Consider the following 27,210-nt stretch of genomic DNA (forward strand, 5'->3'; position numbering starts at 1 on the left):
CTTCTGTGCACCATGGCTACTTTGTGAGGAAGGCAGAGGGGGATACAAAGGGCTGGATGGGCTGTGGCTCAGTGGAAAAACTGAAGCAAATGGCTGGTTGGTTTTGGAAAGAGAGCATTGAGAGGAACACAGTAAACCTTTTAGCAGCCTTGCTTGTATCTAGTCATTGCCTGAATAAGCTGGCTGGTCTGCTGGTTTCAGTTCCTGCTTTGCTCTCCTAGTGTGCCTCTTCCCTGAAGGCCTCATGGGACATCCTGTGGTTTCTTCAGAAACAGAAGGGCCTCCCTCCCTTGTCTGTTGTCTTTGATATTTAATAACAGTGCTGTTCACAAGGCTTATTGTTCTTATTTCAAGGCTGCAATAACAATGTGATGTTATTTATTTTCTAGCCATCAAGGCCTGTACCTGTGGCAAATTACCCTCATTCACCTGTTCCAGGAAACCCCACGCCACCCATGACACCAGGGAGCAATATTCCTCCATACCTGTCACCTAACCAGGATGTCAAACCACCATTCCCACCTGACATTAAACCAAATATCAATGCTTTACCACCACCTCCAAGTGAGTAGCAAACAGAATGCCCCCGCAGTCATTTATTGTTCTCTGTTCTCTGCCACATGCATTTCAGAGTCTGGAAAGTAGCTCTGATTGCTGCTCTGGGAGAGGCTGAGTTGTTAACTGGTAATAGGTGGCATGCACAGTGTAGGTTCACTTGGGCCAGTGGACAGAACAGAGAAAGACTGCTATGCTCTTTTAAAATAGAATATCAGAAAAGTTCTTCCAGGTTAAACTTGTAAGGATTTTACTCCAGAATTATTCCTTTAATATGCTTCCTGAGGAGAAAATACTTGATTTTGGGTTTTGTTGTGTGTGCTTTGTAGGCTTGTTTATTGTATGAACTTCCATTTGGGCTGTTTTGTTCAAGGGCAAAGCCATTCATTGAACAACTCTGCAGAATAGGATAAAATGTGAATATTTATAGCAGTGTCTCTCTTGTGATCCATACAGGCTTCTTAGGAATATTCAGTACTGTGCCAGAAATTGATATATGTTCCTTTCAAAGCCACTCAACGTCACCGCTATACTTGGCTGGGAACAGGGCAGGAATAACAAGATCTCTCTGACTGGATACTAGCATGAGATGTTTGAGGTTTTGAAGTGACTGATGAACAATAGGAGCTATCATTTACTAGGGAGCTGGGAGAACCTTATGTTTTCTATAAAATAACTGCTGCTGCATTAGCACTTTGCAGCTCTGGAGTTCAGGATAGCTGAAAAATCAAGTAGAAGAAGATAGGCTGCAGTATTATTTGGGCAAGAACACAGGATTTAAAGCCATTTGGACTTCATAGATCAGCTGTAAGTTACCTCAAAATCTCCTCTTATGGGCTCAGATAGTAATTGAATACCAGTGTCTGGTCATCACATAGTTTCAGCTGATGAAACTGTTGAAACTAATTGGGTAATGTTGATCCCTGTTCAAAGCAGGGAAAACAAACATTATCACAGTTTGACATTATTAAGAGATTTGTTTTCAGTCTTCTGCCAACAGAGTAAGCTTGGACACAGAGCCTATCCTGTAATAAAAACCAAGAATTCTTGCCATGCCTGGTTTCTGTTGGTGGCTGGAATGCTATGGCCCTAATGTGAAGTGGGTGACAATAGGAGAGGCTCAGTTTGAGCCTTGTCACTTGTATCAGTTAGATGACAGAGTTACTTTTGATTGCATTTTTGTGTGTGTGTGTGTGTGAGCCCAAGTTAGACCCAGTAGCAGATCACTGTGCAATTGTTACTGTTCTGTATAAATACACACATTATTGTTGCACTGCAGATGCTAAAGGGAAAGTTCACGCTTTCTCTCCCTCTCCGATCCCAGCCAACCACACGGACGAGCTGCGCCTGACGTTCCCTGTGCGGGACGGGGTTGTCCTGGAGCCCTTCCGGCTGGAGCACAACCTGGCAGTCAGCAACCACGTCTTTCACCTGCGCCCCACCGTGCACCAGACTCTGATGTGGAGGTGAGCTCGGCCCTGCTGCAGGGCAGTCAGGCATTCCCTGAGGGAGCAGTGCCAGCCCACAGGCACTGTGCTTAGGTGTGCCAGGAATTTCACTTCAAAAATTGTAGCCTGGGTAGGAAGAACATCCTTCCAGCTCACAGGCCCTCTCACCTGTCATTTTCCAGAGACAACACGTTCTAAAATGCTTCACAACATGTATTGCCTGTCCTTGCTGATAGGTCATAGCAGTGTCTAGAAAACCACTGCAACCATTGAATCCTTCCTGCTCTGGGTGGAACAGGAGTGGGGTTTTCCCTGACCCACACCACTACAAACTTCTATCTGGGAATCCGAAGTCACAGGTGCTTTGTAACCTCTGAAGTGTTAGCTCTGCAGGGCTCTTAGAGTTTATGCCTAAATTAAATACTGCAGAGTTATCTGATAATGAAGAATAACCCACTAAGAGTAAGGATCCAATTAAGAGGCTTGGTAAAATCATTTGGGAAGACAAGTGCTTGAATCCTCCAAACTTCAAAAGTTAACTTCCTAAATTCCCCTATTCTCTCACTCCACAAGTAAGCACAGCTCAGACATGTGAGAGCATAGCTTTTCTCATACAAAGGCTTCTGGTTTTCACTTACAGTGAATTCTTATTTCCAGCACAGAGGAATATTTTTCCTTGGTGATTCTTTCCTGTATATAATGTAGATCTGTATAAGTGATACTAGAGTCTGTTTCAATTGCACCATGTTCATGGAAGGACCTTAGATCAAATGACAATCAGAACCTTAATTTTTTAAAAATTTATATATTTTCAAATACTACAGAATAATTTTGTCTCCTTGTTTGGTTTTTCTCAGAAAGTATCTCTGTGTTTATCCTTGCTGAGCCAAGATAAACCCTGCATTGTCTGAGCCTTTCTGTGTGCCTTGTGGAGGCTGGTTAGTTGCTTGGGATCTTGCATGGAGGTTGCTTACAGGTGTAACTTCAGATTTTCTTTTTTTTCCTGTGAGGATCTTCTTGCCATTCACTGGAATCCACTGGAGATTTGTGTTTTCCTGCTGTGGAGAGTGTGAGGTGGGCACAGAGATGTGCTCACTTCCCAGGCCCGGGACAGACTCCAGCTCTAAAGCTGAGGCTGGATGCAGGAGTCTTTGCTACCACAGTGGCCCTGTGCCCTGAGGGAGCCTGGGGGCTGGGAGGGAGGGAGGGAGATTGCAGGCAGACCACATCCAATAATTAACACCTAACTTTGAGGTCAGTTATTGCTTACTTGCATTTCATTATCGTGGAGTACTCACAGCTCAGGGAGTTTTGGCAGTTATTTGCCAGTTCTTATTAATAAGTAATCACTACTGGGGATTGTGCTGGCTCATTCAGTAGATTTATAGTGCTGCACTGAGGCATGAGGCTGTTTCTTAATATCTGTTCTTTCTTTCTTCCTTCCCTCACCAAACACATAGCCTTTATTTAAACTTATTTTAATGAAGACTCACAGGTAAACTGTGCTCAGGTCTGCTGTTTTGAAAAGCCTGTTAATAGTGGGGAGAACGGATGGTCCTGTAATGAAGTCATTTCACATTAAGCTCAGGGCTGGATGGATGCCAGAAAAATGAATTAGTCACATGTGTGGATGGATTTTGGTTTTTATAGAGAATGGTGGAACCGAGCCAATTCTCAATATTTTTGTGCTAGTTAAAATATTCGGCAAAAGCTCTCACGTGCACACACATAATGAATAGCAATGCAAGTGTGTTTCTCCCCATGGGAACCTTTCATGGTTACGAGAAACAGAAAGGTTGAAGGCAGGGGAAATGTCTCCTTGAAGCTGGTTCAGTCTTCACACTGCTGTGCTGTTAATAATGTCCCATGGTGGAGACACTGTGTGCTGAGGACACAGGGCTGTCCTGAGCTCTGTCACCACTGTGACACTCAGCAGGCCTGCTCACCTTGCCTGCTTGCCTCGTATATCAGAGCTACCAAGGCTTGCTCCCCTCCAGGATCACTGTGCTGTGCTCTCCTGAGGTGAGAAACTGAGTGGAACTTGCAGACTGAGCTTTCAGAAAATGGTTGATAAAATAATGAAAAAAAGCCTGAAAAGACTTGATGTAGATGGCTTATGTTGAAAGGTTGGGTAATTTGTATCTATACATTTCTTTTTAAAAAACCCACATGTTTGTGTCCACTGCTAAATCTTGATGTTTTGGAATCCAGAAAAGAAGATGTTGAGTCAGATTGAAGTCTTGGTGAGGAAAATGGCTGTTAGGGTGTTAATCTCCTGAATGATGTGCTCCTCTTGGATCTTACAAAGATATCTTCTTTCAGGCAACGTAGATTGTTCAGGAATGTAGATTTTAAAGTTAGCACAATAAACTTTGAGCTGTCTTTTGCTGTCAAGAACAGCAGAATTCTGACATTTCAGTTCAGTTTTCTGTGTTCTTTTAAATTTCTTCTTGAAATTGCTCATTCCTAACACAAGGTTAACATACATTTATGAAACTAAAGTCATAGTCTCTACCCACTTAATTTTTAATTAACTTCATCTCAGGCTTTTCATTTTTTAAAGGTGTTATGGAACTGATTTCTGAGGAGCTAAATAGCGAGTGGAAGTTATTATAGGGGAGGTGGGAGGAATTCATGCCCTGAAAGAAGGTCCAAATTGGATAGATTTAGTCCACAGCCATGTTAATTTAGAATCACAGAAAACTGATTTTGGTGGGGAGTAAGATATAGGAGCCATTTTATCTTAGTTAATTTACTTGTTCTAAGGCAGGATTAGCTGTATTTGTATTTTGTCTGACATGCATTCATTCAAATGCTTCTTTGAGTGCTCTGAGGTAGTGAGGAATCCAGACAACCCATTGCAGCATATTGCTTCCTCATTCTTAACTCCTAAGACAGGAAGGACCTACGTGATATTGACCTTCTTTTTTCTGCAGGATCACTCCATGGTCTGGGTTTGCAAAGAGGTTTGAGATGTTTCCTTGGAAAGTCCTTTATAAGTGTAAAATAGGAACAACTTTGGGGCATGCTTGCATCATTAATTCATCGTGACTTGCTTTTGTTCAGGGCTTTTATGAAGGAAGTGTGTTATATTCTTAATGGCAATAATTCAAGAAAAATAATCTGATTGATCAAGAAAAATGTTCCTAGCATAAAAACCACTGCCCTGTGCAGTATGAAAGCAAAGTTAAAGGAAGATTTATTGGTTGTTGTGCAGGTCTGACTTGGAATTGCAGTTTAAGTGCTATCACCATGAAGACAGACAAATGAACACAAACTGGCCAGCTTCAGTCCAGGTCAGCGTTAATGCAACCCCACTTACCATCGAGCGTGGTGACAACAAGACATCTCATAAACCTCTGCACCTAAAGCACGTCTGCCAGCCAGGGAGAAACACCATTCAGATTACAGTGACAGCGTGCTGTTGTGTAAGTACACCCAGCTCAGGGCTGCAGCTGCTCATGCTGACTCTGCTATTTACAGCAGTTTGCAAATGTTGCCTTAGCTGAAAGAGCCGTACTCTCATTTTTTCCCATGCCTTTTTCTGGTAAGGTTTTTACTTAATGATGTTGACACATTCAGAGTGCTAATATGGAAATTTTTGCTACTTAATTGTTGCAGAATGTAGTGGCGTCCTTCCAATGTCTCTGACAAGGTTCATGGCCTAGGGGAGGGAGTTTTATCTCCTACCTTCTCATGTGTGCCTGTGTAACAAGGGGGCTGAAGCCTGTTGATGTAGAAGTAGATGATTACAATGAAGATTGTTGATGGTACTAATTTCATTTACACAGTGTATTAAACGGTCTTTGGTTTGTCATGAAAACATCAACATTGGTGCTGGTGATGAATTTTCAGTACCTTTCCAGATGAAAAACTCATATTCAATGATGCAATCTAGACCATTCAGCTTTCCCCTTTCTCCTTTTCCATGGGTTAGTTACTCTTGGGGATGAGCACTGTATTTTTAATGCAGACTGTTCTGCAAATCCAGTCAGAGCTTCTGACTGTTCTCTTGTCTCTGACAATAAAGCAAGCTGCTAGCTCTCACAAGGTCAGGATGTGAGGCATTTTGACAAGAAGCCATCCACCCATTTTTCTTTACTTCACACGGATGTTTCCCTACATAATGTCATTTATCTGGTGGCAAAGAGCAGGGGGCAGCATCCTGTGAATCCACAATGAGCTCTGTGTTGGGTAAGAAGATTCAGCTGATTCCAGGCACATCAGCTGCAAATTGTTTTCACAACTTCCAGCGTAGTCTGAGGGCAGGCAGGTAGGCTAGGCTGTGTCAGACAGTCCAGGGTTTTAAAAATAAACCCTGAAGTCAGATATTAATATGTCAGCTGTACATATACTGAATATTAAGGAGGGAGAAAATGCAGAAGATCCTTGCTTTTTTTAAAGCCCTTCTATACATTAAGCGTGGAGCTACTGCACAGTGTGCAGAATATCCATAAGGGAGCGTGTGTGCTCAGCAGAGCAGAACCAGCTTTTATGTTTAAGCCTCAGGCTCTCACAGGAACCAAGTGTCCAAGGGAAGAGTGCAGCTCAGTTTGGGAGTGCATTTAGCACTCCCAGACGTTTAACCTGTGTGCTGGGTTCTCTTCCTAACAAAAGGTGTTTCCTTGCAGTCGCACTTGTTCGTGTTGCAGTTGGTGCACCGGCCATCGGTTCGCTCCGTACTCCAAGGTCTGCTGAAGAAACGCCTCCTCCCAGCAGAACATTGTATCACCAAGAGTGAGTTTGCCTTCTGTGGGGGTGGTGATTTCCCAGAATGTCTATGTTCAGTTGTGATAAGCTATCTCTACACCAGATTTACTTGTTTACTGATAACCTTAAGCTGTACTTAAGGAATTTGCAGAACATGATGTGGATAGATGAATGGCTATTTGGGTGGAGGTAACAAAGTTTCACGGACACAAGCTTAGTACCTAAAGAGGACTGTCCTATTCCAGAAGAATCTCTCTGGCTTTTCCTCCATATTTGTTTTTGACTCATCAATAAAGAAAGGCTAATTCTTTATTTGTCTAGGGCTGCTTTGGGTGCTTGTATGACACTTAATTTGATTAATAATATAGCTGATATGCATGTGTGATGGTTTTTCTGTTCAGGAGAATGTACTAAATTACACAGAAGACACCTGTGTGGGTATATTGTTCATTCAATTGTCCCTTAGATATTGAAGGCATTTCTTAAATGTTGAAGAAATGTCAGATTTCAGTGTTAGAACTTACAATACACTTGTGCTTTCTCACCTTCTTCCTAAACAGTCAAGAGGAACTTCAGCAGCGTAGCAGCTTCCTCTGGCAATGCAACACTAAATGGGGAGGATGGGGTGGAGCAGACTGCTATCAAAGTGTCTCTCAAGTGTCCAATCACATTCCGGCGGATCCAGCTCCCGGCCAGGGGTCACGACTGCAAGCACGTACAGGTGAGTGGGTGCCAGTGCCTGGCAGGGTCCCTCAGCCACGTGGTGGTCCAGTACCTTCAGTGTGGGAGCACCCAATACATGGCATTTGTTCTGTCAGCCCCAATAGTTAACTGTGTGATGTTTAATGTAGAGGATAAAAGTAAGCTGTTTGGTTTAGTTTTCAGTGCTAGGAGGCTTTTTTCATGTCAGTTTTACTTTTGTCTAACGGCTTCATTTAATACAGTATTTTCCTTTTGTTTTGTCTGGTTTGTTTTTTTCCTTTTTTGTTTTTTTCTGATACCTAGTGCTTTGATCTGGAATCTTACTTGCAACTGAACTGTGAAAGAGGAACTTGGCGGTGTCCAGTATGCAAGTAAGTGCATCCATACTACATAAAATGCAGTTGTACACAATTTGACCAAATTTGGATCCTATTTAAAATCATGAAGGAGAGAAGAAGGAAGTTCTAGGAAATAAGGTTATATACCACATTTACTTAAAGAGCATAAAGTCCAATGAGAATTCCTGAAATATTTTACCACCCTGGATTATTAGAAATTCAAAAACATGTAACAAGATATTTCCTCACAAGATTTCATTACAGATCATCCATGGGTTGTATAGGGTTCAAAAGAGGTTCAAATATTTACATTGATAAGGTAGATATCTACAATCCAGAATAAGGCTGATTTTTTTTAAAAAGTAAAAAATTTCCAAGGAGCAAAAGCTGCAGTTGTTGCTTAGGGAAAAAGAGGGATGGATACCTGGGTATAATTTCAAGCTAATATTTTAACCAATGAGTTAGTGTTCTGCAGATGAAATGGAAGAAGAACTTGGAAGTGGTTACAGACTGTCCATCCTTATGTTTAACTGGGCAGAAAACCCAGCAGAATGTCTGCAGGCCAGTTCAGTGTCTGCAGCCTCCTGTGCTCCCGGCACAGGGTTGGGAGTGGGCTCCAGCCTCAGCTGAGGAGCCAGGGCTCTTCAGCTCCAGCAGCTGTGGCTGTACCAGCCGGCCCTGGCTCTGCACAATCTCCACTTGGGTCCTTGCTCTGACAGCCAGTGTTAGGTACAGACAGCAGTGGGTGTTGCCCATTCTGGCTGTTCTGAAGACATGGCAGGCTGGAGACGAGCTCGTTTCCATTACTGTCCATGGCTGATCTGTGCCCTAACACACAAGTGCTTTCTCCAAACTGCCCAAATCTGTTCTGTCTTCTACATTTGGCTAAAAATATCATGAGAGTTGATTATCTTGCCTTCTTAATTCATGTATTCATGCATCTAGGCTAAATTTTTGTCCTCCGTCTCTGAGCATGAGCACCTGCATTCAGATCTGTGTGTCTACATAGCTAAATCATTTCCAGTTTTGTTTTGTTCTGTCCCCATCTGTGCTGATCTTGAGTAGCTGTAACACTTAGTTGCTTTGCAGTAGTACTATGGACCTCAAAAAAAGAGAAAGATCTAATTTTAAAAAAATAGTGCTAACTGATGTTTACAGGAGAGATATGCTATGTTTGAAAATACTTCAAATTTGCAATGTATTTCACTAACAAAAATTACTTAAAGAGTGTGAACAGCTAGTGGACACACACAAGTAGATGTATCCTTATCTATTTGATGTAAATATCCTGGTAATGTAGATGTAGAACTAAAACTGTTTCCCCAAATTATTCTTTCCCTTGCAGTATTCTAACATGAAGTTTGTTTTTTTTTTTTTTTATTTTTTTACTTTTTAGTAAAACTGCTCTCTTGGAGGGCTTGGAGGTTGACCAGTATATGTGGGGTATTCTGAACGCCATACAAAAGTAAGTGATCTCCCTGCTGATACCCAAGACTAAGCAACTAGGAGTTATGATAATGAGTACTGAAATACTCACACCAAAATAGATCTTGGTGATTGAACTTGAATATTCCATTGCATGGTGTCTTGGGGGAGCAGGTGACAGAGTGAATCAGTTTCCATCTTCTTTGTAGATATTGTTTGGGTTATCTCTTAATGGCAGCCTCACCAGTGAAGCAGAGGGAAGAGCCAGAATGGAGGATTAAATGCTTTCTTGTATTTACAAGCAGTCCCTCTGATTCAGAGGTGGCAAACCACATTGATATGTTTGGATTTCATTGTGTGGATAAACATAGAAATGTGTTCTCATGGTTGCTTTTTTTTAAATTTGCTTTCAGCACACTCTTGAGGAGTAAGAGATCTTAATGTTGTATTACACCAGAGCATTTCAGAACATTGGTTACCATGCAGATTCTTATGGAAACTTCAGCAGAATTGATTTAAAAATATTCAACTAAATGCTAAATTTTCACATTATTTTACAGCTCCGAGTTTGAAGAAGTTACCATTGATCCAACTTGCAGTTGGAGGCCGGTCCCTATAAAGTCAGATATTCACATCAAAGATGACCCAGATGGCATTCCCTCAAAAAGATTTAAGACAATGAGTCCAAGCCAGATGATCATGCCAAATGTAATGGAGATGATTGCAGCTTTGGGTCCTGGCCCGTCACCTTACCCATCCCTACCCCCTCCTCCAGGAGGCAACAGCTCCACTGAATACGGTAACCAAGGTTAGTTCTATGGCTTTGTGCAGCCAGCTGCTCACTCTGGCCCTCAGTGGTTCAGTCAGCCTTGTGATTCAGGTGTGTCAGTGCATCCTCTCAGAGCGATGCATGAGGACAGTAAATGATATGGCTGCAATTCTGAAATTCTGAGTAAGTCTTTTCAGTTAAGGTTCATCTGTTCAATGGAGTGTATATTTTAGTAAGTATTATATCTTAGTTATATATTGTCGTATTTAATTATTTTATTTAATATTTTAAATATTTGTGCTTGTCATATTCATAGTCATGCAGCCTTCCCTGAATCAAGAAACACTGTATATTACCTTCTGTATTCATGGCCTGCCATAATAGACATATTTCTGCTTTTTTTTTTTCTGTGCATTTTCATTCTGTTCCACTCTCAAGTGAAAACATCTGGTACTACATAAGTATAAAACCTGACCCATTAACCCTGCTACTTGTGCCACTAGATTAACTTGTGGCCAGGTGAGTGACATTCCATAGGCCACCAGAAAAGGGTCAACTTGTAAAGAGCTTTTAGCTGCTTTGCGTTAGAAAATTACTTTTGAGTTCCTCTGCCCATGTGCTACCAGACTGAGGAACAGGGAACTAAATGCAGCCAATAGAGATAGGTTTTCAAATTACTGGTATGTTGTGAATAACTCAATTTTAGTGACAATTCTGAAAACATGAAACCAGAGACTGTGTCTTTTGCAAGTAACATTATATGAGTCAGTTCAGCTCTGGGAAAAGACCAACTGTTCACACTATCAGAATCCCCAAATTGATTACAAGGTGATACATGTGCTTTTTGCAGGCGTTGAAGAAAAATATAGATTGCATGCAAAATACGGTTAATTTGCTCCAGTGACTGCAAAACTGATGACAGATGATAAAACTTACAAGGTTTTCAAACAGATGAATGATTACTATAACAAAGCCAAGAGCACTGAATCACATATTTTTCCCCTATTTAGTAGGAGTAAAGTGCAGTCAGAGCCTGAGAACAGAGCTGTCTGTTCCTCACCATATTTCCAGCTCATACTCAGGAGCAGACAGGATAGCCCTGTCACATGTGGGGTTTAGGCTTGGTGTGAGCATTGCTGTTGTTGAGCAATGTGTGAGCATGACTGTTATTTTGCTGTCTTCCCCTATGGGTCCTGTAGCAGAGGTAGTGACTGCTCCTTGGAGCCCTGAGTCCCCTCTGGCAGGTGAAACCCACCTGTTTGCCCTGCAGTAGGGATGTCAGCACAGCGTGCCAGATTATCCCAAATGTCTGACAGGTCTGTCCCTCAGCACATGGCACTGCTCTTGCTGCAGAGAGGGGCTTGCTGCTGCATGGCTGTAACTCCCTGGGCATGGTGCCTTGTATCTTTATTCTCCATCAATACATGCACTGAAACTTAGTGATTGCAATTACATAATGTCCTTTGATTAACAGTTCTTCAGAGCAATGTAGTAGTAGTAGTATTACTACTGTGGTTTATGTTTGTTTATTTGGGTTTGACAGGAAGCATACTGAGGTTTAATTTGCAAACATAACAAATATTCAGTGCTACAAGACCACATTCCAGCTGCCTGCTAAATAATTATTCCTGATGCAAGGCAAGACCAGCTCTGTTCTGTGAGACTCATCCAGTTTGCAGATTAACAAAATGAGAATTAGTAAGGCTCTGCAGTATTTACATGATAGATCAAAGTCCTGACGTCTTTGAGAAGTACTCTTACATGGCTAATGACTACTATTCCTCCAAGATTAAACTTCTGCTTGTGAAGCTGTGCTAAAGAGCAAATGATGCAACTACTTCAGTTTGTCAGACTCCCTTCTTGAGCTGAATATTTAAAACTGTGGTACTTCTACTGACAAACTGCAGGCTCTCTGTGCAAGCTCCAAAGCTGTTTTGTTATTTCAGAGCTCAGTATCATCCACTTCAGTTGCTTGTATGAAATAGGTGAATAGTTTTAATTCACTTTTTGCTGTTCATAGCAAATAAGCCACTAGAGTTGATATCCGAGTTAGAAGTGTTAAGAGAGGAATCTTGACAAAAAATATGAAGAGTAAAATCCCTGTATTGGGATACCTGCTTGCTTTAGAATTCGGGAGATCCCTGGGCTGAGGTGGGCTGGATCCCTATGGACAGTGGTCATACAGTACTTGTCCTGCGGAGCAGCAGGGGACTCCAGGCCTGCTTCAAGATGTGTGTGTAAATCCAGTCAGTAAATCCAGTGAATTTTGTAAGTTTTTTGGGAGCCCCAATTAGATAAGAACACCTCTTCTATGCAATTTATGAAGGGATAGAGTAGAGGCTGTGCTATGATGTGGTATTGTGGCATCTTCCAGATTCACTTCTGTCAATTACTTTCATCAGAAGCTGAAGCAGTGCTACAGTCTTATTGAGTGTGTAGAAGCACAGCCATAAATAACACAGGTGTCCTATAAATAATCTGGGACTTGGGCAGTCAGTCTCACTTACACTGAGATGCTTCCAGATAGGAATATCCCATAGAATTTAATATCCTGTTTACTTCTCGGCATGGTTAAGTTTATGTGGTGACTTGGCAATAGTTTTTCAAAATGTCAGCAGTTTTCAATTAGTTCCAACTCATAAATAAATTATTGCAGCAGCCAGTGTTTGGAAGCCAAGTGCCCTGTCCCCACTCACTCAGCACTGGGGGCACAGCTTTGTCAAGTTCAGTGTCACAGCTCCCTGTGCTGTGCAGGAGAGCACACATCACACAGCTCCTGCAAGATACTCAGAGAGATCAACCTTGGAAACAAATCACATCTGTTTCTCTTTCAGGCAACAGTTACCAAGGTCATGGCAATTTTGACTTCCCACATGGGAATCCTGGTGGCACATCTATGAATGACTTCATGCATGGGCCACAGCTGTCACATCCCCCAGACATGCCGAGCAGCATGGCAGCTCTGGACAAACCTCTCAGTCACCCCATGCAGGAATCTGTAAGTAATGGTGCTGGGCACGTAGGTTCTCCTTGGTGGGGGTAAGGAGCTCTCATCCAGCCGATGGACTCACCTTAGGAACTGCTTTTACTTTCTGTGGGTTCCTCACTTGGGAAGTTGGTGAAATAGAGTAGTCTTGAGAAATGCCAGAAATGCCAATTTTTAGTTTCTAGCCATTTTGAGTTTTTGGAGAAGCATTTCTGCACTTTTTGAATTGTCATTTAAGCTTGTTTATCTGAAAGAAAGAACCTGGCTCAGTGTGCTTGTATTAATCATTGTGCTTTGCTCTGACACATGAAAAAAAATGTACTTCATTCTCTAGGCCAGCAGGACTGTGAATATCCATCTCCAAGAGACAGCTTGTTAAAGCAAGATATTGGATGACTTCAGAGCAGGGACAATATCTTCCCTGGCTTTTTCTCTGAGGGCAAAATTTGCATCAAAGCATTTTGTGGGGGAATTCTACTCAAGTAGCATGAAAGGCACTTTTAAACTTTTGGTAATAGGACAAGCTTGCAGATTTCAAGGAGAAACACTGCCACTGGTCTGAAAATATCAATGTAAGGGACTGAAAAGTAGAGGTTCCTCAGGTCTCAGATGGTGAGGCAGAACTGTGTATTGGAAAAGCAGCTTGCTCAGAGCACTGAGTTTTCTATACAGAACTTTATATATCTCCAGAAAATGCAGTACTGCAGCAACTAGGTGGTAGAAAAGCTACCAGCAGCATTTAGCTCTTAGGCATGGTTAGTCATCTATTTTAGCTCTGTGTGTGGGGTGTGTATACATCCTTTTATGTTCATTTAAGTTGCAAAGCAGGGGGTTTAAAGTGCGCTGTTACTGCACAGGAAGGATGTTTAACTTGACAAGTCATATGTGCCGTGTCTTTAGTGAATCCTAGAAAGTACAATTTCAGAATGTAATGAGGAAGCATGGTAGCAGATGCTCAGCAAAATCCTACTCAGTCAGTGTCTCCTCTAGCTGGCAGTGGGTTTTCCAAGGAGGATGGTGAGAAATAGAAGAGAGTGGAGAAAGAGTTCTTCGTATAGTTTGGAGAGAGTCCAGGTACCAAGCCTGTCTGCAGAGGAAGAGTCCAGAAACTGTAATGACTTTACCACTTTACAGGCTGATAAATGAGGACAAACATGCTGTAGTTTTGCATTGGCAAATTCTGCATACACAGCACAGAGTGGTCAGAATTCTCTGCACAAGAATCAACCACACAGTATCAGAATACAGTAGTGAGAGGAAATGGACGAACCAGCCTGAACCACTCACAGCTGCTTTCCTTCAAATCAAAGTCACAAGGAATTATTCTTTGCTTCCCATCATCTGGCACCTGCCTCCTGACTTCATCAGGCATACCTTTGCTCTAGTGTTGCCCTGGTGAAATTCTGAAGTGGTAGGATATGAAGTAGTTGAATATAAAAGTGAAGAGTTTGTAGCTTTCTGAAAATGGGACTGTTTACATAGAGTAGAGGTGAAAGTTCCTCAAGGCTATGCATGTTCCAGAGCTCTGTATCTAGGCAAATGTTAATGGGACTTGCAGTTCTGTGGGCCAATCTGTAGCATATCTAGTACTTGCTTATGATAGCTGGCAATTAAAGGAAACCTTTGCCTCACTTCTCCCTCATCTATCATGCTACTCAAGCAATATCATTTGGGAATAGGAAGCAGTGCTAAAGCAGATTCCTACATTATGTCAGTGGCTGGTTTTCTGTAATGAGAATCAGTTTTCAGGTCTTTTGGCAGAGGAGAATTAGATTAACCTTGTCAATGTGGCTGTGCAGTTTTCAGTACACATTTGAGGACTCTTAGTGCTCCTGCACGGCCTTTTCAGTGTTATAAAATCTCTGCTTTCCTCTTTCTTTCTTATCCTCTGTTCTTTGCTGTCAAAATGAACTGTTTGTCTGTAGCAGACACTCAAGAAAAGACATCTTTTAAAATTACTGCTTTTAGAGAAATGCATGCCTTTAACACATGCCTAAATTGTGTAGTTGCATGTCTTTGAAGAAACACTTCATACAAAAACAACTATAAACAAATTGTGTGACTGAACCAAGGTTTTAAGATATGGCCTGTGCTCTTCTCTGGCTTTGTCTTTCCTTTTACACAGTTAGCAGTTTTTTGTAGCTTGCACATAGTATTCACTTTGGCCATTTACAAGGTGAGTTGGGATTGGATGTTCTGTCCTTTTAGACCTGAGGTCTCTCTTACTGAGCTGAATGCTGCTGAGGAAGTTCCTAGCAGTCCTATTTTGAAGATTTATGTGGTGGCCCTTACACAGTGGTAGGAAGAGAAAGTTGATCCCTCCGACATACTCTGTAGGTCACTCCAGGAAATGCAGATATTTGCCCAGTGTATTTAGGGCTGGGTAACCAGGGATGGATCAATCAGAATTTCCTTCTCTTAACACTGCTGTTCCATTTCTTCTTCTTCCTATAGAAGAAGAAAAATATCAGGATCTGAAACATGACCAGAATACCTCTTCCCCAGCACAGTGTTGTGAGAGCTGTGGAACAGATACCACATTGCAACAGTGCAAGATTGCTGCAGAACAGCTGCCACAATCATGGCAGCTCCTGTTTCAGAAATTGTAACCACATTTTAGACAACAGAGAGAATTCAGTTTGCTCTAGTTTAGTGCTTCTTGCAGACAGTGTAAGGAGGGACTGAGCAATGGATGATGACACCATAGGTTCATACACTCAGGGAGGTGATATGAGCTGGTACTACTGTAAAAAGTCATTGTCCTTGTTTCTATTTTCACTTTTCCTCCCTCTCAGCAAAAGTGTTACTGCAGCCATGAAGATCGGGACCCAGGTACTGATATGACTGGAAACTAATTCAGGGGCAGGGTGGGGAAATTCAGTGCATGTGTACCAGGTTTCACCTTGCAGACATGGCAAACAGGTGGATGGGAAAAGTGGCCAAGAACATTGGCAGGGTAGGCAGGATGGCATCTTTTAACAGTTTTGGTAGCTAATACAGCAGAAGAGTTGGTAAAACTGTGACCCTGGTAATAGAGAGAGATATAAACTATTGACTTAACCTGGTGATTTTCTCCCACTAATAATTTTCTTCAGAGACCGAAAGAATATTGCTGTGCAGTGGCAGGCCCTGTTGCTCCACAGCTGTACATCTCAGCACTCCTAGAGGTCACTGTTGGGCTGTAGAGCTGTGCTGCTGTGTGCCATTAAACTGAAGATGTAGTTGTCTGCTTGAAGCTTTTCTTTCATAGACTGTAAATGCTTTAAGAGTGCCAAAACTTATGCTGCTAAAAACAACTCTGGAATTATCTTACTGTGCAAGCAAAGGCAACTTTGTTAGACTCTGCATTCATAGTGAGGGTCAGTGCTTTCAGAATAAAATGGTGGGATTTGCAGGTACAAGCTAAACATACCCAAAGTGTGCTGCTTACAATGTGTTTGCACCATAGCAAAATTATCATCAGTTAGCTGAATGCAAATAGAAAATGTTCCCATCCTGAGCATTTTGCTTTCTCACTGAGGGGCTGGTGGAGTCAGTGGCCTAAGTTGGATGGATTTGGAATCTGCGATGGCTCTTCAAAGAATGTGATTGCACTCAGTCTTACAATAAACAATTAGTCCCTATACACCCCTTGTCTAAGGACTCAAGTGACTGTGTTATCAGCTAAATATATATTTAAATCCTTGCCTGTATAAACACAATGTAGTATTTCTAACCTGCTTATTTGTTTTGAAATCTGTCTGAGTACATATGAATGCCTCTCCTAGTTAAAATAATTATTTTTATAAATGTGCCAGCATGACCCTTGCTTTATGCATTCAGGGATAAATTTAAGAGATTCCTCAATATAATCCTGTTTGGTTTTGGATTTTTCCAGAAACTGATTTCCCACATTAACAACACTATCATAAATTGCTTTTACTTTTTGTTGTTATTATTGAACTTTCTAACTTCCACACTTTCTGTTGCATGTGTCCTCAATGAGTGAGGAAGGAAACAGTACTATTAAGACTGACATCTACTTTTACTTGGACTTCTGCAAAGTTTTTGGGCTGCAAATTCTTTTACATTAAAGTGTGATCTGTGGGCAGATTTTGTACAAACTTACCCCTATAGAAACAACAGTGTTGGAGAATGTTTTTCAAGTAGTCAAACTCTGACCCCAATGGAGAAATGTATATCAGTAGTTTTTACCAGTTACTTTAAACTCTCTCATGGGTTAGAGAGCCAAATACCATGCAGGTAGAATCATTTCCACAAACCTTTGTAATACCAAAGTATTGAAAAGGACCTCCATGAAGCTGAGTGAGACTGTCCCAATAGATCAGTGTTCAAGTTTCAGTTTTCCTAAGAGTGGTGAAAAGTATTTTTTAAATACTTGTTTCTCTAATTTTTTTATTTATAGGAACATTTAATTAAGTTTTGTAATAACCTCCCTTTTGCTTTCTGAAGCTGAAGGCTGAAGTTAAGATAACTTTGCAGTTTATGTGATATGAAAGGGTGAATACTGACATAGCATTTTGCTGGTTTCTGTTGGCTTGGCTGGATGAATTTCATGCTGTTGTTGTATGTATTTGTTCTTTTATTTCAGCTTCACTTTGTCCAATATGTAGCATTCCTCAAAAAATGTTTACATTTTTTGTTTCTCCATATGCCCAATTAACATGAGATATCTGATTCTGAAGCATTCAGACACTTCCTTCTCATGGCACCATGGTCAAGCCCCAGAGAATCCACTAGCATTAAATGTGACATGCAGCAGAAGGAAGAATTGGACTTGTGCATTTTTATTGCTTCTCTGTCCTGTGAGAAAGACTTTTCCCTCATTCAGTAATAGGAAGACACATGTGGATTGGTAGCTTATTCCCCACAGAAAGCATAAAAAACCACTAAGCTCTTGCTAGACAATTCATCCACAGCATGAATACAAAGCAGAGTGTGATTGTTGGCTTAGTTGAAGCTACGGCCATGTACTTTGCAGTCAGCAGGTGTGCAGCCACCCACAGCAGCTCAGCTCATGGTGGGGAATGTGCTTCCTGAGTGCCTTGGTTCTCTCAGCCATCAGAACCCAGCAATGTCAGCAAGGAAAACATTCAGCCTTTAACAGGGGTTAACAGGGCATTCTGAGAAGAAAAGGAGGGAAGGAGTGGGGAAGAGCTGGTGTTTGCAAGATGTTTGTCAAGAGCTGAGACAGGAATAGGCTGCAGTATCAGGAAGCTACCGAACAGGGGAGCTGAGCAGAAATGATGCACTTTCTCAGGTAATGAGTTTCCTGGCATAGGGATCATTCAACAAATTCTCTGTTCATTCACAACATTTTTTAGGGCAAAAGCATCTGCCTTGCTAATGCTGAGCAGCGCCCATAAGCCTCCTTCCCTTCTCTTTGTGGTGCATTGTTTTGCATCTTCATATACAGTTTTCCACATTACAAGGAAGCAAACCAACAGCACAAGTTCAACGTGTTTTTCCCCTTGCAGACAACCTTCAAAAAGCTGAAACACTTCCTCCAGCATTGGGATATGGAGTTTCCTTTTCCAATGGCGCTTTTTTATTTCTTTTTTTTGTTGTTGTTTGTTGATTGGTTTTGCTGGTTTTTTTTGTTGTGTGTGTCATTTTTTAATTTATTTTGTTTTATAACATGCAGTTACAGAGTCAGGCACTGCGAGCACTGTACCTTGTGGCCTCACTTTCTTTTCCTGCTTTTTTCCTCCTCCGCAGATCCCTCATCCCGGCAGCACTGATCAGTCCCATACTTCCATGCAGCAAGGTTTGCACGTCCCTCACCCCAGCAGCCAGTCAGGGCAGCCATTACATCACAGCGGGCCTCCTACCCAGCAGTCCCGGCAGCCACCCCCGGCCGCTTCTAGCAACCATCCACACAGTGACCTGACCTTTAACCCCTCCTCAGCCTTAGAGGGTCAGGCTGGTGGACAGGGAGCACCCGACATGCCGGAGCCCTCGCTGGATGTAAGTCTGTGTCATACTCTCATCTGCCTGCCATAGCGTGTGCTTCCATCGCGCGGGAGGGCGGGGAGGGCAGGGGCCGGGGCCGCTTCCACAGCACATGCCATCCCTCATGCTTTGGTACATGGGCACCGGTGCTGCAGCCAAGGTGACAGGGCACTCCTGACCTGCTGGGAGAACGGATGGCTCTGGTTGGAGCAGCTGCGTGGTGTGTGAACCATAGGCCTCTTCCTGGCACCAAGGCAGGCGTTTCTTTAGGCAGCAGCTCGGGCACCAGGCCGGGAGCCATCTCCTCCTTTCCCACCTCGTTGCTGGTTGGGCTGTGCTCTCCTGGACCGTGAAGCTGTTGCAGTGCCTGGACAGGAGGAGGGACACAGCTGTGTGAAGTTCTGACCGTGGCGTTGCTGTGCCAAGTGAGCTCTGTGCTGAGCCCTGCAGCATGTCCTGGCCAGTGGGAGCGGGGTCTGTGTTGGCCCACCCTGTGACACTGTCCCTGCTCCCTGCAGCCAGAAACAGTCTGTGCCCTTCCAAACCTGCTCTTGTGGGTGGCTCAGCAGCATAAGTTCCTCTTCCCAGTATACCACACAGGGACGTAAACAACATGGACATTTTCTGCCTCCTTAGCCACCATGGGAGGCAGCTCACAACTAACTGAGGTCTAGTTTTAAGGCCAAAAGTAGTCTTCCATCTCTTAACATCGATTCAGTGGAGTTGGAAGTGACTTACTTGAGGGATATCTCTCTGGTTAGCCATCTACCTCCCAAAACATAAATCCTCAGCACTAGGATTGGATTTTTGTTTGAGTCATGCATTCCTGTATGTGTATCTTCTGTCTGTTCCAAAGTCTGCTGCTGCACAGTTAATTTCCTTAGAGATGTGTTTGCTTCTGTGCCTTGGATTTATATCTGTATTTGCTGTTGCTGTATACTTGCATCTCCCCTGTCACACGGGAGCACTGGGCTGGCAGGTAGCCTCACAGGGGAGGGAAGGGGTTAGGGGACAGATAGAGGCTCCAGGATGCTGCAGGAACAGTGATCAGTGAGGCAACTTCTGCTGTTTCACACAATATGGTTGTGTGCACATCATTTGGGAACAATAGTTCATGTGGCAGTTGAAGTTCTGAACCCTTAAGGATCCTGTCTGAGCAATACTGAAAGGTGAAAAAAAAGGTCTCTTTTTTCCTTCTAGTATTTAAGAAACATACCGTATTTTGTTATGGGTCAGGCACCCATTCCTTGGTGAGAAGCAAAGTACAAAAATCTGTACACTTACACAGTGCTGTGATTATCACTGATGAAGGATTGCTGGTTTCTTAACAGGAGGCAAGTGCTGTACAGTGTGGGAAATAAACTTACTGGAAATACCTGTGATCCTGATCAGATGGATTATTATAATGGGTGTCTTGTGGCTGAATAAAGTCCCATGCAGCAAAGCAAACAGGGCACTGTACTGTGGGCAACTTGACCCACTCCCTACTGGCACAGTCACAGTCATTCGCAGAATTCAGTGAGATGCAGTCCAAGGTTTAACCTGGGTTAAAGAATCCACCTCATATGGATGCAGGCACAGACAGGGGAGATCTACACAGGTACTTCAGACAGCAGAGGCTCAAGGCTGAAATCACTGGTCAGACCTCTCTCCATTTGCACTTCAGGAGCTCAGGGTACACGTCTTCAAACTCTACCCTAAATCTGGCACATTCCTGTAGCTTCTGTCCCTATCACCCCCTCACAGGCCCTGGCACTCCTCTCTCTTCTGTCCCTGCTCCAGCACAGCACTCTCAGTTCCCAGCAAGTCCTTCCTGAGGTCTCTGGTTTTCCCACTAGTGGGGCAGGAGGCCAGCTCTGCTGCCTGACCCCTCTGGCTGAGGGAAGCTGAGGTCACCCTCTCATAGATGATTCAAATTTTTAAGAACAAGTTGTAAAATTGTAGGACAGATTCAATAACTTTTTTATTTCTCAACACTTGGAGGGGCTGCTGTTTTCTTTGGACTCTTTTTTTTCTTTTTGGATTTTTTATGATATACTCATTAAAAATTATAATAGGAGGTGAAGTACATTTAAAAGTCTCATATCTCCATACAATGACAATAGCATTTTTACCATTAATAAAATGAGGTGGTAGCTTAAGAAGAAGATTCCTTCTGGGAGATTCTGTTTATGTAAACTTGACATGGCATTTTTTCAAAATGCTTAGAAAGCAGTAAACTTTTTTTGGCATTTCATGTTTAACTTACTGAAAAATTTGTTTATCCATATAATGTTAGAAGATGAAGTTTCATTTGTACAAGAGTAATAGAAGCATGTAAATACAGTATTTATTTGTTAAATTGAAGTGGTTAAGCTTTTGGTTTTATAATATTTGAAAACACTGAACAACTTAAAATTAATTTCATGTACCTACTATTAAGTTTGTTAAAACAGTCCATATTTTTCTGTCTTTAAAACAATGCAGAACATAAAAGGGCTTTATTATAAACTGTTCCCTGCAATTTTTATATATGACACTTTTATATTTGCCTAGGAAAGGGCGAGATGCATTGTAGAGCAGAAAACATTGCCTGATGCACAGCCCAGGAGTTACAATGTGCTTGTCATCTGTCAGATCAAAAAGAATGTGTTGTGATGGTTTATTTCCATTTCATGGAAATACAAATTGAAGACCCATAGCTATTCATTTTGATACTTTAAAGCACTGTGCAGAATAGGTCATCTTCTGTTGGATGGAGTGTTACACCTGTGACCCTTTAAAATGTCTGGAATTGCATGTAATGCTGTAGTCAAGTAAGTACTTCCAACCACTGTAAACTCCTGCCACAGAAAGGCGAAGGACCCACCCAACTGCCTTGCCACTCCTCTCTCCATCCTCCTCCTTAACTGTTTTTTTTTCCACTTTCCCTGATTTGTTGGTTGCTTTAACCCTGGGTGAGTTCCTTGGTCACTGTCCCAGAGCTTAGATCAGTGCACTGAGGAGTTACTGGGGGTGAGCAAAGGACAAGGCTGCCTCCTTCCGTAGAGTTGCAGGCTCTGGGTGGCCATCGAACTGATGTGTGAGAGCCAGACAAACCTTTGTCCATCTGCCTTAAAGCTCAAATGTGGATTACTCAAAGTGCTTGTTTCAAATGCTTATGCAGTGTTTTATAGGAAACATCCATAATGAGCATTTATCCAGAAGGTTTTGTCAGCATCACGAGCCAGGCAATATGATGGGGAGGTTTGAGAAACCCTAACTGAGATGATAATGTAATTCACAGGTGAAAACTGAGTCACAGAGACTTTCACAAGCAATTGGATACTGCATCATCTGAGAGTGTTAGGCTTGTGACACTGCCTTCTGTTTTATTTGGATATATTGTTATGAAAACCAGATTCCAGGAATGTGTGGTGCTTAATCCCTTTCTTTTCTCAGTTGTGTTTCTGTTATCTGTAATTTTTATTTTATCTTTGTATTTTATAGCTGCTTCCAGAACTCACAAATCCAGATGAGCTGCTTTCATACCTGGATCCTCCTGATTTGCCAAGCAATAGCAATGATGACCTTCTGTCTCTCTTTGAGAACAACTGAAACCATATGTATTCTCCCATCCTTTTCACTTGTTCACACGTGTGTGGCTGCACAGCGAGGAATCTTAACACTCCTTTTCCACAAGAGAAGAAAAAAACCTCACAACTCGATCCAATGGTGCACTCCCTGCTTTCTTCATCTCAGAACTGCTTTTGTTAGCTTCAAAGACTGCGAAAGTGATGGGAGAAAATAATACAAAAGTTAAATAAATGCAGTAATCTCCGAGTCTGCCATGCTACATGTGACAAAGAAGCATAGACAGTTGTGCAGTTATTGGAAACCTCATTTGGTGTTCATCCTCTAGAGAGAGAGTTCTGTGATAAACATAGTGTGAAGTATCTTGGCAAAACCGAATCTTGGCAAGGGAAGAAAAATCAACAGAATGGAACTGTCTTTAATTGACCTGTCTCAGAGTGTCTTTACAATGCTTGTTCTTCCATTTTTTTGAAACTGTATCTCCCTCTACCCCACCTCTCCTCTGCCCCCCTCCAGCCATGGGTTTGCCTTGGAATAATTGTCTTGGCCACACACAAAATGAAAAAAATACCTACAAAGCTCAAAAAAGCACAAATCCTACAGTCAAGTGGCAGAGTTAGGGATGACACACAGGCCTGTCAGAGGGAGCCAGCAGCGTAGCTAATGCCACTTCAGTAACGGAGTCCTGAGCTCTGCAGGCCGCGGCCGTGGGTGTTGGGATTTCTGCAAGCGCAGGGATCTTTACCATCTCTTTACAGAGGATTCCTCTGGCCCAGCACACAGATTGGAAGCACCCAGGAAAATTTTTTTTAAAGTTTGCAATGTTAGGGATTTTTGTGATTTGGTTTCAAATCAGTACCATTTCTGACTGCATTAACATCCAGCTGTAGAGATTGCTGTAATAGATCTTTTTGCCATGTATGCCATACATAATGGAAAAGAGAGGGAGGGGGGATGCAAACCAAACTGTTCCTGATTATTACCTAGAGCCTTTGGTGCCCCAAGAGTTTGTGTCACTGTCTGTACTGCACAATGCATAGTAAGACAAGCTGGGTTGAAGGCAGCGAGGAAATCATTGCAGGATGGAGGGAGAGTAACATCATTTTCTGCATAATTATTTTTAATAATCAGCTTGAGAAGGGGCATTGACATTGGACAGACGTCTTACAGCTTCATTTTAGTTTTGCTTTGCATTCTGTTTTCGTGACTGTTACAGATACTTCTGCCTTTTCCTTTTCTCCTCCTTCAGTTTAAACTTTTTTTTAAACTTGGGCTGCTGGGATGAGCTCTTTCTTCTGAAGGACCGAGTGTGGGGAGAATAAGTACCTGTCAGTAGATTGCTACTGCCCTCAAGAGACCCTGCTGCCACAATTACTGTCTTGCCCCTGTGATCTTTGCTTCTCGTGTGGTTGCTGCTCCTGCATGAGCTTCCTATTGCTTCTGTGCCCATTTCTGTGCTCTTTGTCTCTCTCTCTCTCTCTTATAAATGATGTACAGTAGCTGTGTAAGAAGTGCATGTGTGCCAACTTTGCCCTCGTGGTGCAACATTTCAGCTTTTCCCCACTGTACAGTTACTGGTTTTGTTTCTTTTGATACTAAAGCATATTTGACCCTACTCCTTTCCCTCTTCCCAAATCCAATCAAACACCCTTCACTTGCTCGCCACAATGCATTTTAAACTGAAGTGCCAGGCAAAATTTTGTTTGTTCCTGTCAGTTTGACTAGATAGCTTCCTAGCCCTCTGTGTTTAGTTTGCAATGCTGTAAATGGCATGCTCTGTGCTTACGACTCTGGATTTGCTTTCCTCACCAAAGTCATATTTGTAAATTCTCTGCATTTTTTGTTTTATTTTGCTCTTTTTGTTAACGTTTCCCACTACTGCTGTACATGCGTTGTGGTATATATATGCTAGTCAGCAGCACCTTGCTGTAGATATTAAAGGAAATGGCGGTTTAGTTCTTTTATTTTCCAGTAGGAGTATTGAATCTGTCAAACGTATTATGTAGAAATGGTCCCACACTTATATTTTTCCTCTTTCAAGTTTTTTTAAGAAAGGCGCTGTTCATTATGCAAAATCAATTATTTTAAGAATTGCTATTGTAAATATCTTTGTGAATATTTTAGTATCGTCTTTGATAATATTCAACATTTTCATGATCTGGTTATACTTTTGCTGGTGTTTTTAAATACCTTGTCTGAAGAAGAATATGGGTCCTTTTTTAAAAAAGAAAATTGAGGGTTCTTTAACAGAATAAGGGAGTTGGGTTTTGGGTTTTTTTCCCCCCTATTTTCTTTTGGTAAGTTAGCCCAAATTTCATATCCATTTATGTGATGAATGAATTGATACATCAAGCAGTACCTGGATAATCAGGGCCCAGCTCTGTCACGGAAACATAATTGTGTTTGCCTAGGGAAAAGTGATTGCCTAGGGAAAAAGTAACCCCAACTGATCAACCGGTGTTCATTGACTGTGGGTGATCATGAGCTGGTAATGGCAGAGTTTGTTCATTTGCCCAAGTGAGCAGAACACATAGGACCAGCTGTCTGACCAGGTAAAGATGCACTAAGGCAAGCAGCAAATCTGTATGGTACCGTATTTATATCGCTGTACTGGTGCTCCAGTCTCTGAAACTGGGGCAAAGACACTTAGGGATGTTGGTGGGTGGGGGAGGGAAACAGTATAGTACATTTTATTCTGCTTAGAAGTGTCTTTTTTCTTATGTAGGCTTGACAACCTGTAGAGGATCTGTGCAGAATATTAAAGATACCTTGGTGTAATACATGGTAATATGGTTGTGGTGTGGTGCTGCTATCACACAATTTCTAGGAAAGACCATTGTTCAGTTACTGATACAGATGTGTTGTGTAGCCATTTTCCTGTAGTAGTTTCACCCTGGTTTTTTGCTGCATTTTTTATATAGGTCTGGAAGTCATGTGCAGAGGTGGCTAATGATAAACTGACTTAATGCCCTTAGAGTTAGTTTTTTTCTATTTGGGGGGTAAGTTCCTTAAGCCATAGGTTTGGGAATAAAGATTTCTCACTATTAGTTGGAACTGGTTGCTCTGATTTATTTAATTGATTCTATTTCATGTTTCATTCTCCACTGTTTCCTGAGCAGCTAAGTTAGTCACCTAAAATGAATTTTCTCTTAAACACAATATTAGTATTTTAAGCCAGGTATGTTAAGGATTGACCTTTTGCTAACTGCTAGTATTTAAAATGTATCATTTAAAAGTACCTGTTGGAAAGCATAAAGGGAAAAAAAAGCCCCATAGATATTAGCAATATGTTTGGAGCAGTGTTGGCATCTGCTTTGTACAGTAATAGATAATTAAAGCGGACAGTTGACATCTTTAAACTTACAGAAATGTTTGGTTTCTAAGCAGAACTTAAAAAAGAAAGTACAATTTTTACCCATTACCCAAACGCTGGACATTTGAGACAGTTTTAAAATTTACCTGTCACCTAAAATCAGGTACTGTATAGGGAAGTCACTATGAAAAAGCTTCTGAAAATTTAGTTATTTTTTTATCTGTTCACTGCCGTACTAAAGTTTAGAGAAAAAAACCTAGCAAATAGGGTAATCACAGTCATTTCTTTTAAAGCTTAATTATTATATGAGATTCCAGTAGTATTTTTCTTCTTTTTTTTTTTGTTTGTTTACCTTTTAATCGTTTCCCTATGGAAGTTCATCTGGGAAAGAACCCACAGAGATCTACAGTTCTGCTGCCAAGACATTATTATAGGACTGACAGTACACGCCAGTGTCTGCAGCGGAGACTCAAGGGACAGCTGTACATATGTAAATGACAAATAGAGACATGTTAACAGAAATGCATTCATTTTCCTTGGAATGTGCATTGTTTTTATTTCGCAGGAAAAAAAAGCTTGAAGCTCCATCTTATGTGGAAAATGAATCCTGTTTGTTAGCGTTTGTGGAGTCTCAGCATTTGTTCCACTTTCACTTCTGTAATATACTCTGATCCTTTGTTTTGTTTTGTTTTATCTACATGTAATATTTAGCTTACGTGTACTAGTCTATCACCTGTGTATTTTTAGGGTGCTACAGAAATAATGAAGAAAAATACGGGGATTAAAAAAAAAAAAAAAATTGTAACCAAATTCATACTTTGTACAATTTTTGATATCACGATCAGAGGAGAATTAAAAAAAAAAAGTACAATCTGAGGTAACATGCAAAAATGGCCATTGTCTTTGTTTGTACATTGTATGTACAGTACAATGCAATCATTTCATACTTTAAACTGGTCAGAAAAAATAATTGTGATTTTTAGTCTTGCAAAACTGTATGTAGTTAGATGATGTGACAACCTAATATTTATCTAATAAATATGTATTCAGATGAAACCTGTATATTAGGTGTTCATGTGGTTATTTTGTATTTAAAGATCAAATTATTTGACTATTGCTAGACATTTATATACTCTGTTGTAACACTGAAGTATTCTCATTTGCTCATGTTAAATTTCTTTTCCTAAATAAATTTGCAAAATTAAGGTCTGACTAATTGGCAGCTGCTTTGTAAATTTTGAGTTTCATTTTTTGAAACCATCAACTTCCCCTTTGCTCTCCCTGGTTTGAGTTAATGCGGAAGTCAGTTGCATGAGGTGTACCTTTTATCAGAGCAGGACTCGGTGAAGGAAGGGAAAGGTGGGAACCACCCTGGAGGCCAAAGATAAAAGAAAAGATTATGAATGCAAATATGGGATCACACAGAAAAATGTCCCTGCCAAGCAAGGCATTGGTAACTT

General features: G+C 41.6%; 1 protein-coding gene across 10 annotated transcripts in view; it reads left to right on the top strand.

Moving 5' to 3' along the window:
* The window catches only part of ZMIZ1 (zinc finger MIZ-type containing 1), a 337,609-nt gene extending 310,637 nt beyond the window's left edge, over positions 1-26,972 (top strand). For 7 of the 10 annotated variants that reach the window (XM_054515536.1, XM_036385261.2, XM_054515535.1 and 4 more), the window contains 11 exons: positions 390-564; positions 1,835-2,021; positions 5,221-5,431; positions 6,635-6,740; positions 7,274-7,434; positions 7,719-7,786; positions 9,150-9,218; positions 9,739-9,986; positions 12,782-12,945; positions 18,652-18,900; positions 22,354-26,972. In XM_054515536.1, the coding sequence (XP_054371511.1) occupies positions 390-564; positions 1,835-2,021; positions 5,221-5,431; positions 6,635-6,740; positions 7,274-7,434; positions 7,719-7,786; positions 9,150-9,218; positions 9,739-9,986; positions 12,782-12,945; positions 18,652-18,900; positions 22,354-22,461 (1,746 nt within the window). In that variant the 3' untranslated portion in view covers positions 22,462-26,972. The remainder of the gene's footprint in view (positions 1-389; positions 565-1,834; positions 2,022-5,220; positions 5,432-6,634; positions 6,741-7,273; positions 7,435-7,718; positions 7,787-9,149; positions 9,219-9,738; positions 9,987-12,781; positions 12,946-18,651; positions 18,901-22,353) is intronic. The other 3 variants (XM_036385263.2, XM_036385269.2, XM_036385264.2) reach the window with 2 other exon arrangements.
* Positions 26,973-27,210: the final 238 nt, after the last annotated feature.

Source organism: Molothrus ater, chromosome 8, assembly GCF_012460135.2.
Source record: "Molothrus ater isolate BHLD 08-10-18 breed brown headed cowbird chromosome 8, BPBGC_Mater_1.1, whole genome shotgun sequence".
NCBI classification, from domain to species: Eukaryota; Metazoa; Chordata; class Aves; order Passeriformes; family Icteridae; genus Molothrus; species Molothrus ater.